This window comes from Dipodomys spectabilis, unplaced genomic scaffold (assembly GCF_019054845.1).
Source record: "Dipodomys spectabilis isolate Male_0828 unplaced genomic scaffold, ASM1905484v1 ptg000076l, whole genome shotgun sequence".
Classification (NCBI taxonomy): domain Eukaryota; kingdom Metazoa; phylum Chordata; class Mammalia; order Rodentia; family Heteromyidae; genus Dipodomys; species Dipodomys spectabilis.
Genome location: NW_024870753.1, coordinates 6,540,215 through 6,555,413, shown reverse-complemented (window position 1 = coordinate 6,555,413; position 15,199 = coordinate 6,540,215). Strand labels below are relative to the sequence as shown.

Below are 15,199 nucleotides of genomic sequence, written 5' to 3'. Positions count from 1 at the left end.
TTTTCTTTTGATCTTGGGGCTTGAACTCTGGGCCTTGGTGCTATCCCTGAGCAATTCAGTTCAAGGCTAGTACTCTACCCCTTGAGCCACAGTGCCACTTCTGGTTTTCTGGTGGTTTAGTGGAGACAAGAATCTCATGGACTGTCCTGCCTGGGCCAGCTGTGAACCAGGATCCTCATATCTCAGCCTCCTTAGTAGTGAGGATTATAGGTATGAGCCACTGGCACTTAATTCATCAGCGTTCTTTAAAAGAAAAAAAAAAAAATGTACAGGGCTGGGAATGTGGCTTAGTGGTAGAGCATGAACAAAGCTCAGGGTTCGATTCCTCAGCACCACATAAGCAGAAAAAGCCAGAAGAGGCACTGTGGCTCAAGTGGTTGAGTGCTAGCCTTGAGCAAAAGAAACTGGGGACAGTGCCCAGGCCTGGGTTCAAGCCCCAGGACTGGCAAGAACAAAACAAAACAAGCAAACAAAAATGTATACAGGACACTCAAAACACAGTAAACTGGACGATTAAATAAATGAACATGCGGGCCGGGATGTTGCTCAGTGGAAAAGCGCTTGCCTAGCAATGCAACGTCCTGAATTAATCCCCAGCACCAGAAAAGACCAAAAAGAAAAAAAAAGAAAAGAAATGAACATGCCCCAGCAAGGCAGGGGACATGGGGAAGGCTTATTAAGAAGGATCTCACTAAGGTTTTCCCAGGCCGGCCTCGTACCTGAATAGCTAGGATTGCAGGTGTGAGCCACCTGCCTGCCTGGCCAACAATTTTTTTTTTTTAAAGAAAGTTTGTTTTTGTCATTGTAGTGGTGGTATTTAGACTAACAAGTTGCTGGAATGTTCTGAGGCAGGAATAAACTAACAGCTCTAGCCATTACCTGCAAATGACAGCTGCTTCAGGCGCGCATTCGATCGAGCTTCCTGGACTTTATCTGTCAGTGACTTCCAGGCATCTGAAAGGAAAAGAAGAAAACTGTAGGCTGAAAAATATCCATGCCAACATCTCTTAATACTAATGGTGTGCAATACGTATTGTGCTTAGGCTCCTACAGTGCAACACACATCTTCTTAGGATAGAACAGCTTGTTTTCCTTTTGTTTTTAGTAGTACTGGAGCATGAACTCACAGCCTTGTGCTTAGCTGTCTTCTGTACAGCTAGTGTTCTACCACCTGAGCCATGCCTCCACTCCAGCATTTTGATGATTAATAGGTAGAGCCTGAGAGACTTTTTACTTGGTACCCAGTCCTCCTAATCTCAGGCTCCCATATAGCTTAGGATAACAGGTGGGTACCACCACCACCAACCATCTGTTAGAAGGGGTCTTTTCTGCCTGGGCTAGCCTCGAATCACAATTCTCCTGTTCTCCACTAGGCATAAGCCACATCACCAAGCTTTTTTCTTTGCATACGGTATAACTCACTATGTCTCTCCCACCTCCATTTTTCAAGGGCTGAGATTAGAAGCATGCACTAGCATTCCTCATTTTCTCTGTGTGTGGTTCTGGAGAATCACACCCAGAGCCTTGCCCACACTAAGCATAGAGGGAACTTAAAAGTAAAATCATTTTACTAACACTGCTGCTGGTTCCTTGAAGGAGCCCTCTGTGCCGTGCTCTGGTGCACAGCCATCTTGCTGCTTGACAAGCAGATTCTAAGGAACTAGAATTGCGTGTGTTAAGGTGGCTCAGTGGTAGAGTGCTTGCCTTGCATGCATGAAGCCCTGCATTCGATTCCTCAGCACCACATAAGCAGAAAAACCTGGAAGTGGGCTGGGAAGGTGGCTCAGTGGTAGAGTGCTTGCCTTGCATGCCTGAAGCCCTGGGTTCAATTCCTCAGCACCACATAAGCAAAAAGAAAAAAGCCAGATGCTGGGAAAACTGGGCAGCCACATGCAGAAAACTAAAAGTGGACCCCAGCCTATCACCACGCACCAACATCAACTCAAAATGGATTAAAGACCTTAACATTAAACCTGAATCTCTGAAACTACTGCAGGACAGAGTAGGAGAGACACTTGAACTAATAGGCACAGGAAGGAACTTCCTGAACAGAGTCCCAGGGTCACAACAAGTTGGAGAGAGACTCGACAAATGGGACTACCTTAAAATAAAAAGCTTCTGCACAGCTAAATCTATCGCAACTAAGCTAGAAAGACAACCAACTAATTGGGAAAAAATATTTACCAGCAATATATCAGACAAGGGGTTAACATCCTGTATATACAGGGAACTCAAGAAACTAATCCCTCCCAAACCTAACAAACCAATTACTAAATGGGCAAGGGAACTAAAGAGGGACTTCTCAAATGAAGAAATAAAAATGGCAAAGAAACACATGAGGAAATGTTCATCATCCCTGGTGGTGAAGGAAATGCAAATAAAGACAACCCTGAGATACCACCTTACCCCAGTCAGAATGTCCCACATCCACAAATCAGCCAACGACAAATGCTGGAGGGGATGTGGAGAAAGAGGAACCCTATTACACTGCTGGTGGGAATGTACACTTATACAACCACTTTGGAAAGCAGTCTGGAGGGTCCTTAGAAAGCTAAAGATTGACCTCCCTTACGACCCAGTCATACCACTTCTAGGCATCTACCCTGAACAACAGGAACCAATATACAAGGACACGTGCACCTCCATGTTTATTGCAGCACTGTTCGCAATAGCTAGGATATGGAAACAACCTAGGTGCCCCACCACAGATGAATGGATCCAAAAATTGTGGTATCTATACACAATGGAATATTATGCAGCCATTAGAAATGACAAAATAATGGCATTTGCAGGGAAATGGATGGAGCTAGAAGGAATCATGTTGAGCGAGGTAAGCCAAGAACGAAGAGACAAACGGTACATGGTCTCCCTCATAAGTGGATGCTAAATCCAAAAGGTTAGGTGATACGACAAAACTAACAGGACTTAAGAAACAAAGAACTCCCGCTCATCTAGTTGAACCACTACTAAATATCCTCATGCTGCTGATCACAAATATGGTATATAACATGTGAACACTGTTATATATTACAGACTGTGGTAGACAATTTGCTCCAGGGAAGTTAGAATGAACTTGTGACTTTGAAATTATGTAATCATTTAATCACAATCAAAAAAAAAAAAAAAAAAAAAGAACCTCGGGGAAGGGAGGGAGGGAGGGGATGGTAGGGGGAAAACAATGGAGGGGGTAACAATGTTCAAGAGGAAGTGTACTCATAACCTCACTCATGTAACTGTAACCCTCTGTATAGTAGCTTTACAATAAAAAAAAAAAAAAAAAAAAGAAAAAAGCCAGAAGTGGCGTTGTGGCTTAAGTGGTAGAGCGCTAGCCTTAAGCTGAAGAGCTGAGGGACAGCGCCCAGGCCCAGAGTTCAGCCCCCACAACCAGACTCCCCCCAAAAAAGTATCTTTTTATATCAACATGTAAAACTAAAGATGAGGAATGTGCGTAAATGCCCAGTTTCTTTCTTTTTTTTGTCGGTTGTGGGGCTTGAACTCTGGGCTTGGGTGCTATCCCTGTGCTCTTCAGCTCAAGGCAAGCACTCTACCACTTGAGCTACAGCGCCACTTCTGGTTTTCTAGTGGTTTATTGGAGGTAAGAGTCTCACGGACTTTCCTGACCAGGTTGGCTTTGAACGGTGATCCTCAGATCTCAGTCTCCTGAGTAGCTAGGATTATAGGCGTGAGCCACCGGTGCCCAGCTTCCGGTTTCTGTTTTTAAAGTGGTCAGTACCAATCTAAAGCTTTTGTGATCTGTCTTACCTTTTGTTTGGTCAATCATGGAGGCTGAACTCAGGGTCTGCATGCTGTCTCTGAGCTCTTTTGCTCAATAGTGCTGTACCACTTTGAGCCACAGTATTACTTTTGGTTTTTGAGTGGTTAATTGGAGAAAAGAATCTCTAGCCAGGTACTCATGGCTCATGCCTATAATCCTAGATAATCAGGAAGTTGAGATCTGAGGAACCGGATTTGAAGCTAGCCTGGGCAGGACAGTCCATGAGACTCTTATCTCTAATTAACCACCAGAAAATCAGAAGTCGTGCTGTGGCCCAAAGTGGTAGAGAGCTAGCCTTGAGCAAGAAGAGCTCAGGGACAGGGCCCAGGCCCTGAGTTCAAGCCCTACAACCAACAACAACAACAAAAACCTCACAGGGACTGTTCTGCTTAAGCTGGCTTTGAACTCAGATCTCAGCCTCCTGAGTAGCTAGGATTTCAGGTGTGAGTCTCCCGGCCCAGCTGGTCTTAAATTTTACTTAAAGTGCACAAAATAAATTAAAATTTTTTTTAAAAAGTACAAACTTTACAAACAACTGTGAAAGAAGAAGTGGCACTGATGCTCTGGCCGGGGGTGGGGCTGAGAAGACAAAGAGAAGACAAAGCTGAGCTCATGAAGGGCAAATGCAGGAGAGCCTTCCAGGCAGAGGGAAGAGCGAGGGGAAGGGGCCTGGCCTTGGCTCCGTGCTCTCTTCTTTGGGCGGCACTGGGGTTTGAGTTCAGGGCCTCCCACTTGCTAGGAGGCATTGAGCCACCCAACCAGCCCAGCGTATGTAATCTTAACAACAAAACCCTTACCACCAGATTTTTACCTTGAGCTGTGACTGTCTACCAGAGAGAATGTGGTCCACTCTCCATGTGTGAATCCTCCGTACTACAGTGGCACCACCGAGGTGGCTGAAACAGGGCTACTAAGGGAGGGCTGACTGAATTCAATCCACTCACCTTCAATACTTTCTGCACAGATCTGAAAGCCATCATCACTTGAAATTTCAAAAACAAGTCCTTTCTTGGGCTTTTTCTCAGCAATGCTTTCCTTCCGCTTCTGTTCTTGCTGGAGCCAAAGCATCAGAGGAGAGCTGAAACTGCTTTCTTCTTCTTCCACTGCTTTAGGTTCTAGGCCGGGAAAAAACAAAAAAACAAAAACAAAACCAGCAGCCATATGGTTAGAGCAGCGAATGCTTCCTGCAGGGCAACTGCGCGCAGTGCTGTCCCACGCGCTGCTGCCAGCCTCGAGGCCTGGTGAGCTTGCCTCGGGTTAGAGCCAGCGTGACGTTTGGCTGTCTCTGTGGCATGACAACTGGCTCATCTGCCCTAAGCATGTGTCTTCACCTACTGAAGATGTGAAGACAGGTGGAAAGCAAGCCCCTGTGCCTTGCTCTTCCAGAGCATGACCTCATCGCAGCCAGCGAGGCGAGGTGAGCTCCGTGCGGCGGGAGCCCTGCACACACAGCTGGCGTGGGGAGCAGTGGCCACAGGGCAACTGTCTCTGGAGGTGGCATTTGTGGCAATAATGTACCAGGACCCTTGAGAGACAGGCACATCAGCAGGCTACAGTAACGGGCTATCTCGTGACTCCGCCTTTTCTGTGTGCTTCCGGTTGGGACGCTCTCTCCTTGGGACTGGGCAAGGTCTTTAACTGAACTCACAAGGCTGGATGGAAAGTGCTATGGGACATGTGTGAATCTGTCTAATAAAATCAAGATGGTTCTTGGTTTCCCTTTGTGACTAGGGAGGAACTCAGGGTTTCACTGTTTAAATGTCACTGCTATAAAGACCAGCACAGCAGGAGAGGATTTCCAGGCATTATTTGGCCCTCTGGCTGTGGCAGACGATCAGACTATAACACACAACATGATTAATAACTGCTGCTCTGCTTCATGCTAGCCAGTGCTTTACTTCTTTGAGGATTACAAGTATTAGCACTGTTCTGGAATCCAGAAAGATGGGAGGTTAAAGTCAGTAATTGTAGCAGTTCCTCTAGCTGTAATTCCCTGATACGAATCCATTCACCTCCCACATACCTGTATTTTCTTGCTCGCTTGTTGGATTCGGTGTTGCCTGAACCTCTGGAAGAACAGCCACTTGTCTGAATAGAGAAAACCGTATGAGAGGCAAGGTCAGCTAGTTCTTCAAAAATAAAAACAGCTCTCAATCTGCCAGGACGGGTGCTAGTTATATACAAAACAGCTAGTCAAAGTGAACCACAAGGTGCTTTGTGTAAAACCCACTGAATGAACTCCATTGCTACACTCCTGAATAGCACACAAAAGAGCCACTCCCTTGAGGTTCCTTCCCAAACATCAACAGTAGTATCTGTGTGTGGTAGACTGTGCCCTTGAAATTCTTCTCATATCCATAGAAATAGGGGAAAAAATATGAAAGAACACTTGTCAGAAGCAGTTCCAGAATTACTTAAATAAGGCTATCTGGTTCAGCTAAAAATAAAGTAAGTTGTACAAGCCAGTAAACCACCATCTACTTTCACCTTCTAAAATTAATCCTGAAACAATCTGACTACAAAGCAATATATATTAACTGGTTAAATAAACCATTGCAGATCCACACAATAGTATTGGAGGTAGTGACTATAAAAAGTGAGGTGTGGGGCTGGGAAGGTGGCTCAGTGGTAGAGTGCTTGTTTCGCATGCATGAGGCCTGGGTTTGATTCCTCAGCACCACATAAACAGAAAAAGTCAGAAGTGGCACTGTGGCTCAAGTGGTAGAGTGCTAGCCTTGAGCTGAAGAGCTGGGGGACAGCGCCCAGACCCAGAGTTTAAGCCCCACGACAAAAAAAAAAAAAAGTCAAGTGTGTTAGCTAGGCACTAGTGGCTCATGCCTGCTGTCATCCTAGCTACTGAGGAGGCTGAGATCTGAGGATTACGGTTCAAAGTCATCTGGACAGGAAAGTCTATTAGACTCTTACCTCAAATTAACCAGCAAGAAAAGCTGTAGAAGTAGAGCTCAAGTAGTAGAGTGCTAGATAGTCTTGAGCAAAACAGCTCAGGGACAATAGTGTCCTGGCCCAGGACTGGCACATACACAAAAAAAGTGAGTGCGGCTAGGTATGGTGGTAAACACCTGCAATCTCAGTACATGGAGGCTAAGACAGGAGGATTGCACATATAAAGCCAGCCTGAGCTACATAGTTGTCTCTGTCTCAAAAACAATATAAAGCAAAGCAAAGCAAAGCAAAATAAAACGACACAGGTACGCTGCTGCTACCATACTGGCACAGGAAGATGTATGCAAAATACTAATTTTTTAAATTTTTATTTTTTTGGTGCCAGTCCTAGGGCTTGAACTCAGAGCCTGGAAGCTGTTCCTCTAGCACTCTACCACTTAAGCCACAGCTCCACTTGCAGTTTTTTGGTGGTTAACTAGAGATAAGAGTGTTACAGATTTTTCTGTCTGGTCTGGCTTTGAACCACGATCCTCAGATCTCAGCCTCAGATTAAGGCGTAAGCCATTGGCACCTGGCCTTTCCTTGTTTTTTGTAAATAATGATTATAAGACAGGCACCAAGACTCTTATCTCCAACAATTAACCACCAAAAAGCTGAAAGTGGAACTGTGGCTGAAGTGGTAGAGCACTAGTCTTGCATGAAAAAAGCTCAGAACAGTGCCCATGCTTCACGGCCCAGGACGAGCCAAAAAAAAAGCCAGTAAAGATGGGTAAGTACATTATTGTTCCTTTTATGTAAAAAAAACCATATATACTTTATACAACTACTTAAATAATGAAAAAGTAAAAAAAAAACCCAAACAAGCATATACACATTCATACAAATACTATGTATATCATATCTGCATATGCATATAAATGTCTGCATGCATGAAGCTACAGGTGAAGGGCAGGGCAGAATTGTTCACTATACATTTTTTTTTTGGTCGGTCATGGGGCTTGAACTCTGGGCCTGGGCGCTGTCCCTCAGCTCTTCAGCTCAAGGTGAGCGTTCTACCACTTGAGCTACAGCGCCACTTCCGGTTTTCTAGTGGTTTATTGGAGATAGGAGTCTCACAGTCTTTCCTGCCCGGGCTGGCTTTGAACTGTGATCCTCAGATCTCAGCCTCCTAAGTAGCTAGGATTACAGGTGTGAGCCACTAGCGCCCAGCTACTGTACATTATTTAAATAATCCTATGCTACTTTACTTTCTAAACAGCCTGTACTTAATTCCATTAAAAAAGGAGACCTTGTGCCAGGCTCTGGTAGCTCATGCCTATAATCCTAGCTACTCAGGAGGCTGAGATTTGAGGATTGTGATTTGAAGGCTGGCCTGGTAGGAAAGTCCACAATACTCATCTCCAATGAACCACCAAAGTGGCAGAATGCTAGCCTGGAGCAAAAATGCTCAGGGACAGTGCCCAGTCCCTGATTTCAAGCTCCATGACTGACCAGGAGAAAAAAAAGATTTGTAAGGCAGAGTGATACTGTCCAAAAAAGAAAGAAATATTGCTCATTACTGGACTTGTGAAATGGTAACCCCTCTGTACAATACCTTAATAACAACTACAAAATTTTATATATATCTATATCTGTATCTATATCTATATATTTAAAAAGAAGATCATTGAAAACAAAATAAACCAGATGCACATGGGGAGGAAGAGTTCTGAGTCGGGCAGAGCGAGTGGAGGTTAGTCGTAGGAGCTCACCCTCTGGGCTGCCCACACTCCTTCTGCAGCGGCTTCTGTGCTGGCTGCTCCACCCTTGCTGCGTCCGGCTGCTCTGTCTCTGCTCCCAGGGCCCTGGAACAGAGTCATTTGTATAAAGAGATAACCACTAAACATGGGCCAAAGTGGACACAGAGGTCAGTCTACAGAAGTAACTATCCAGCCTGGACAACACTTACAAGGCTGCATCAGTACTCAAATTCATAAGTTAGAATGATGGTCACCAAGCGAGGGCACGGGGGCCTTTCTGGGAGCACTAGAAGTGTTCGCACAGATGAGCAAATGTACAACACACGTACACACAAATGTCAAGCGTGCCTGGCACACTTTACACATCACACTGCAGTGGCACGTTTTGTAACCGGACTCTGAGTCTCCACAGCGGGGACCTCTGCCCACCACACAGGAGCTTTGCATCGTTCCCTAGCATCCTAAACTCCCAGCCAGAAGGAAACGGGAGCAAAGAGCAGCACTGCTTGTAAAGACTAATCACAGATGTAGCGCTCTCCAAGAGTCAACACCAGGCAATAAAATGACTCCAAGTCCAACCCCAGAAAGCCTGGTGAGGCAACTGAGTGCCTCTGCCCAGACTAGAACGGACGTGTGGCTGGCTCACCCTGCGACCGGCGGCCCGGCGGTCGTGCTGGCTTCTTGGTCTGGAACGTGTGCTTCGGAACTGGTCCTCGAGTGGGAAACTTTGTGCTTCTTGCCACTCCCTTTGTCCAGAGGCAGCTGGATCCGTTTGACTTTTGCTTTGGTTTTGGTGGGAGCTGGCACTGAAGGGCTCGAGGACTGCTGTCCAGAAGAGGGAGAGCCGCCGGGAGAGGCCGAGCTGGCCGGCGCAGCGGGGGGCAAGGCCTTGCTCTGCTCCAACCTCACGTTGTTAGGGACATCGGCTGTTTGGGTGAAGTTGGGTGCCGGGGTCCCAGAGGCAGAATCCAGATCCCGCTGGGAAGAGAGGCTCCCGGTTTTGCCAGCGAGGAGCTGGTTCACGTGCTGCAGCTGATAGTGCTCTTCTGTCTCCGCAGGAGGAGACGTGGAGGCCATGGCCGAAGTCTGTGGAGAAGGGAGCACACAGATGCTTGAGCCTGCGGCCATTGCCGCTGTAGAGGGCGTCTGTGTGGTCCCTAGTTGCGGGAACATTCCCGAGCTTGGTGGTAAAGTCACAGGCTGTTCCTGAATACCCAGGCTCTGCTGGCTGGCTTTGATTAGAAGATTGCTGATGGAGCCAATGTCTGAGGACCCAAGCAACCTCGGGCTGGTTAAGGTGACGTGTCCCGGAACTGACGCACTACTCGTAGGGGTTGTGGACGTTTGCATAGACACCACATTCAAGACAGAGGGGCTGGACGCCAAGCCGGACACGGGCCCCGTGGCGAGGTGGCTGGCATCCTGGCTTATCGTTGCCGGGGCGGGAGTTCCGCTCACACTCTGTGGTAACAGCGGGGCCTGTTCAAAATACATCACACCAGATTTAGATCTTTTTATGATGTTGGGGACAGTTCGGTGAGAGGAAGTATTAAGCGACCCCAAATCTAAGAGATTAGGATGACTGGAAAGCTGGGAGGGTGTGAAGTTGATCAACGTCATATTGGAAACCACGTCGGAAGGGGCAATGGTGGAGGGGGTGCTAGAGGGCGCGAGTTTTTTGTTTTTCCGTGTGTGTAGACGAGAGATGGGTCTTTTCTTGAGTCCAGAGGATGGGGTGGCTACTGTGGTAGTGAGGTCTGTCCTCTGGTTGGCTTCTGAAACCAAAAGTTGGGGATCTGGAGGAGGTTGAACCCCAATAAGTAGGCCCGAAGGCGGACTGCTGATGTTGGGTGGGAAGCTACTCTGAGTAGCGGCGGGGAAGGAATGCAAGTGCTGGTGATGAGGCATGGAGAGCAGTCCTTTGCTAGCAGGGGGGAACAGGGACTGAGAAGCCGGCAAGCTGGGGTTCAGTCCAGTGGTCAGGGTGAGACCACTTCCCATGGGCCCCAATACTGAAGAATTGGTCTCCATCACACTGGGGGCAGAACTAACAGGAGAGGTCAATTGGATTTTCTGGGTCACTCCATTTGGAAGAGTTTGGAGAACATAAAGCGGCTGCATGTTCTGGTTCACCACAATGAGTTTCTCGGTGGCTGGCTTCAGGTGGGGTGGAGTGGTCTGGACAGCTGCGTTAGAAATCTGAGAAGGGCCGGGGCTATCAGTAGAATTGGGCACGTACTTCTGGTTCTGGATGGGCACAGTTGGGGAAACGGGTACCTGAAGGCCAGGAGTGCTACTGTTCCGAGGTAAATCCTGACTGGTGCCATGACTCTGTTCCACAGAACCACACGGAGGGCTGGAGATGTGGTCGGCATCCATGTGACCCTGGATGAAGTGGTCAGGAGTCATGTGACCCTCGGGAGCAGGATCGACCCCTGGGCTCAGCAGCGCTGGGTCACCGTCAGCAGAGGCCACCGATTTTTCTGTGATGGCCACTCGCTTCTCCCCGGAATCTGAGATTACCGCCAGTCGACTGGGATTCTGGCTAGGGACTGTGGGACTCCGGGTGGTGAGGACGGACAGATCAGATGGCAGTTCTAGAGGCAACTCAAACTGCTCCTCTGCTGAGATCGAGGAAGAGACGCTACTGTCCACGGGTTCTGTGGTTGGCAGCTGCTGAGAAAATACTTCAAAAAGACCCATGTCTTTCTCACGATTGCTGTCAAGGCCCAACCCTTCACCAAGATTCAAGAGTTCAGAGGATGAGGACTCCGGGCTCTCCCCCAAGGCCTGCATGGACGGGGTATTCTTCAGTACAAAGTCCATGATGTCCGAAGGCAGGATGTTCCCACAGTCGTCACTGTTGTTGTTGTCGGAGTCCGACTTCAGGAGCTCAGTGTTGTAGGTGTCCAGTAGGTTTTTGTCTGATGGGGTGCTCGCGTGGACTCTGCGGCTCGACTCCAATGAGCTGAGCTGAGCTTCTAAGGAATCCTGCCCCTGTGTTTTCAGCCTGCTTACGGAGTGGCAGTTGTCCATCTTCGGCTCACTTTTGTGGCCCACAGAACTCTTAGTGCCATGTTCTTTTTCTCCAGCATCTTCGGGCCGATCAATCTTTAAATTTTCCGTTCCGTTTTCTTTGCCGTTTCTCTTTGCGATCTGGCTGCTTTTCCTTGTCGTGGCTGTGACGCTCGTGTCACTCTCGGTCCCGTCGTCAACACCATCCAACTGTGAAATTTTGGGGAGGTCACACTGCTCCTCTTCCCGAAACAAGTTGTGGGACGCGAGCCGCTCCTCCCCACCTGAAGAAATGACTGTTCTGGTGAAGTTGTAATAGTATAAGTCGTCTTCATCTGAAGTGCTCAGGTCATCAGCCCCGTCTACCTGTCCTTCTGCCGATCTCTTGCCTCGCTTCTTCCCAGGGGAGCTGCTGTAGAATGGAATGTCTTCTTCCCCGTAGGATCTGACGCCATAGAGCGGGGTGAGCCCAAAAAACATGTTAGACCGCGCGCGGGCACTGCGGCGGGGATATCTCCTCTTAAAAGAGCCATCCTCCTGAGGTTTGGGGCCATCTGGCAGTAGTAGGTTTCTGTCCTGCACTGGAAGGTTCTGGTAGCTGTTCCTCTGAGACTCCTGGGATGAGGTATTGTTGGGGCTTGGTTGGATCACTGGACCATCCCCTGGACTTTTGGAGGCTGAAACAGGGTCTGTTGGTGATGCGGATTCCATTTGCACAGGGGAGGCAGGACCGCTTTCTTTCAGGGCATTTTTGGATTGACTCTCACTTTCCATTTTTAGTGGTGTCACCTTGACGGTGCATTTCCGGGGTGCCTGTGATTCCTTGCAAGACTCTTCTACTTGCATGGATACAGCTTTAGGGACTCCTGAAAGAGAAAGGCCCTTATCCCCGATCTTCTCAGAAGAAATGTTATTACATGGCCGCTGCCCCATAAACTCAGGAGTCAAAACTTCATCAATGAACTCTGGCTTTAGGTTTCCGTCCTCATTAGCTGTTACTTGACCAGGTTCCAAAAAAGATTTACTGGAATGCTTTTCTTTGAAAGTTTCCTTAGAAGATTTTTTCCCTTTCTGCCTCCTGTCTCTGGAACTAGATCCCACATGTTCATTGATAATGGACGACCTATTGCTTACTCCAGAAAGTTTCAGAGTTTTGACTTCAATATCTTCATCTGGGGAGAGGTTTGCTGGTTGGGCAGACTCTGTGTGTTGGTCTCGATCATTCCTTTGCCCTCTTAAATGGAGTTGTGCGAACGGAAGGGCCTCTTTGGAAGGAAATGACACTGAAGACATCTCAGAGAAAGCGCCAGTTTTGCTAACACTCAGCTCTCCAGAAGTGGCGTTATGAGCCTGGGAGGCCAGTTTGGGAATGGCAGCGTGAGCCACATGGGCAGCTCCCTCTGAGCTCTTGGAACTCAGCATTTTGGTCTTCTCTCCCTTTAAAGAGGAACTCTTGGATGCTGAGTCTGAAGCACTGGAATGCTTCATTTCTGAAGATGACGATCCATCCAAGTGGCTTGTTTTAGCGCCTACAGTGGCCACGGTCCTTCCTGAGGTGGGAGTGCCATGCCCCAGATTCACGCTTGAATTCGGTGGCCCTAAGCCGTGATCCACTTTGGCACTCGCCTCAGCGTCTGGAGCAGTCCCACTGGCGGAGACGGAGGAGACACTATTCCTGGAGTAAGTGTTTCCAGTTCTCATGGGAGAGACTATCTGGAGCTTTGACCGGAGAGGCGACAGGGAGGAAGTACTGTGGCGCCTCGAGCCAATGCTTCGCAGTCCGGAGGAGAGGAGAGGATCACCCACTGTGACGATTTCATGAGTGGTTGGGGTAGGACTTCCTGAGTAAGAGAGAAAATAACAAAGTCTGTCACTGATAGAACAGATGTAGCAAAGTTGTTGTTTTCAGTGACTTGGCTGCATCCATTTATAGAGAACTGAAAACAAAGTTGTCATTTCTCTTGGGGCTAAGCTTCTGGGGTCAAGCCCTTTACCTGCAGAAGGCAATGGTCGACAGCCAGGGGATCTCTGTGTAGGAGAGTAGCTGGGTGTTCGAATCCTAGGAACCTTGGAGATGACATGGTAATAGCAGGAACTAGAGGTTTGCGCATGCGGAGGTCGGTCTGGTGATGGAGGACTGAGAATTGCAGCTGTATTTTGACTGTCTTTAGAGGAAATTTCTGTGGGGAGAAACAAAAATGCTTTTAACTATAAAAGCTTGGTTAACATACCAAACAAATAGCCAGGCGCTGGTGGCTCATGCCTGCATTCCTAACTACTCAGGAGGCTGAGATCTGAGGATTGTGCTTCAAAGCTAGCCCAGGCAGAAAAGTACCCATGAGACTTTTATTTCCAATTAATCATCAGAAAACCAGAAGTGGCACTGTGACTCAAAATGGTTGAACAAAAAGAGCTCGGGGCAGCACAGAGGGCCTGAGTTCAAGCTCTACAACTGACCAAAAAAACAAAACAAAAATCAAACCCAAGCTAGCTATTAGGGAAATATCTAACTAGAAACAAAAGTGTCCTATGAAAGTGGCTTTTCCCCTTCCAGCTTTTAATCTCAGTATGCACTCCCCGAACTCTAGTTCCGGCCCCAGTTGGAGTTTAGACTCACCAGTAAGCGATGACGGACTGTGGGCAATGGTCCTGTTTTCATCGTGTTGCACAGTGCTATTGATGTCTGGCTCTACAACCGGAGGCCGGCACTCCACTATCTTGCATGTATACACACAACGTTTTCGGGCATCGGTGGTGCTCCAGTACACCCGGGAACACCTGACAACGGAGAAGAATCACAAATGAGAGGACAGAAGCAAGTGGACGCTAACATTTGTCAAAACTTTTCCTCATCCTGGGTCCCCTGGTTTCCTGGATATAGTGTTTTTAGTTTTACTTCTGGAGTTCTTAGTTTACATTTCCCCTAGTTAGGTTGTTCCAAACTTAATGAAGTCTTTGGCCTTTCTTAGCCTCTCATAAAATTGCATAAGATTTGTTTTTTAAATGGTTCTCAAAATAATAAAATATCCTAAAATAGAGAAAAAGAAAAAGACTTACTACTACTACTACTACTACTACTACTACTACTACTAGGAAGAGTTACTGACTCCCAGGAAAGGACTGATGCCCCACAGCGTGTACAAAGAGAGGCCCTAAAACCAGGGCAACCTGAGGGGAAGTTCCCTTCGGGAGAAAAGCCCCATGAGGCAGGAAAAATGTAATTGCTTCAAGTCTGCTGCCTTGTTTATACAAAGAGCTTCTAGCTGAATGTGAAGTACACGCTGTTATTACGACTGGAATGCAGAACAAATTGGAGTATTTATTACAAGACTCCAGTGAGGAAGATGTAAGGACAATTTGATCTTACTATCAGCTTGTTAGAGGCTCAAACAATTCGCATCTTGTAAGATTACAAATCTTTTGTTTGCTTGTTAATTTGCTCTGCAATGGTCTCACCAGGTAGCAGGCTGGTTTAGAATTTTTTTATTTTTGGTATATTTGATTTTGAAAACATCTGGATTTTGGCATGAATGGAATTTAGAGGAATCTTGAGACGGACTCTGTTTTTAACAGACTTTATTTGAAAATGATTCTGAAGTGCCACAATGCTTTACTTACATAATGACATTTACCTGACACAGTGTTTTAATTCCATACTACAAGCTGATACAAGTAATTTTTAGAACGTGTTATAAGCTAACAAGTACATGTCTACATGAATGGCCTGTATATTACATCCAGTGCTCTCAAGTTGTAGGGGTTGCTG

General features: G+C 47.2%; 1 protein-coding gene across 1 annotated transcript in view; it reads right to left on the bottom strand.

Moving 5' to 3' along the window:
- Kmt2a (lysine methyltransferase 2A) overlaps positions 1 to 15,199 on the bottom strand; it is an 80,085-nt gene that overhangs the window by 8,775 nt on the left and 56,111 nt on the right. The window contains 7 exon segments of the mRNA XM_042682906.1: positions 880 to 954; positions 4,720 to 4,890; positions 5,799 to 5,863; positions 8,431 to 8,523; positions 9,065 to 13,274; positions 13,428 to 13,613; positions 14,051 to 14,211. Of these exon segments, the coding sequence (XP_042538840.1) occupies positions 880 to 954; positions 4,720 to 4,890; positions 5,799 to 5,863; positions 8,431 to 8,523; positions 9,065 to 13,274; positions 13,428 to 13,613; positions 14,051 to 14,211 (4,961 nt within the window).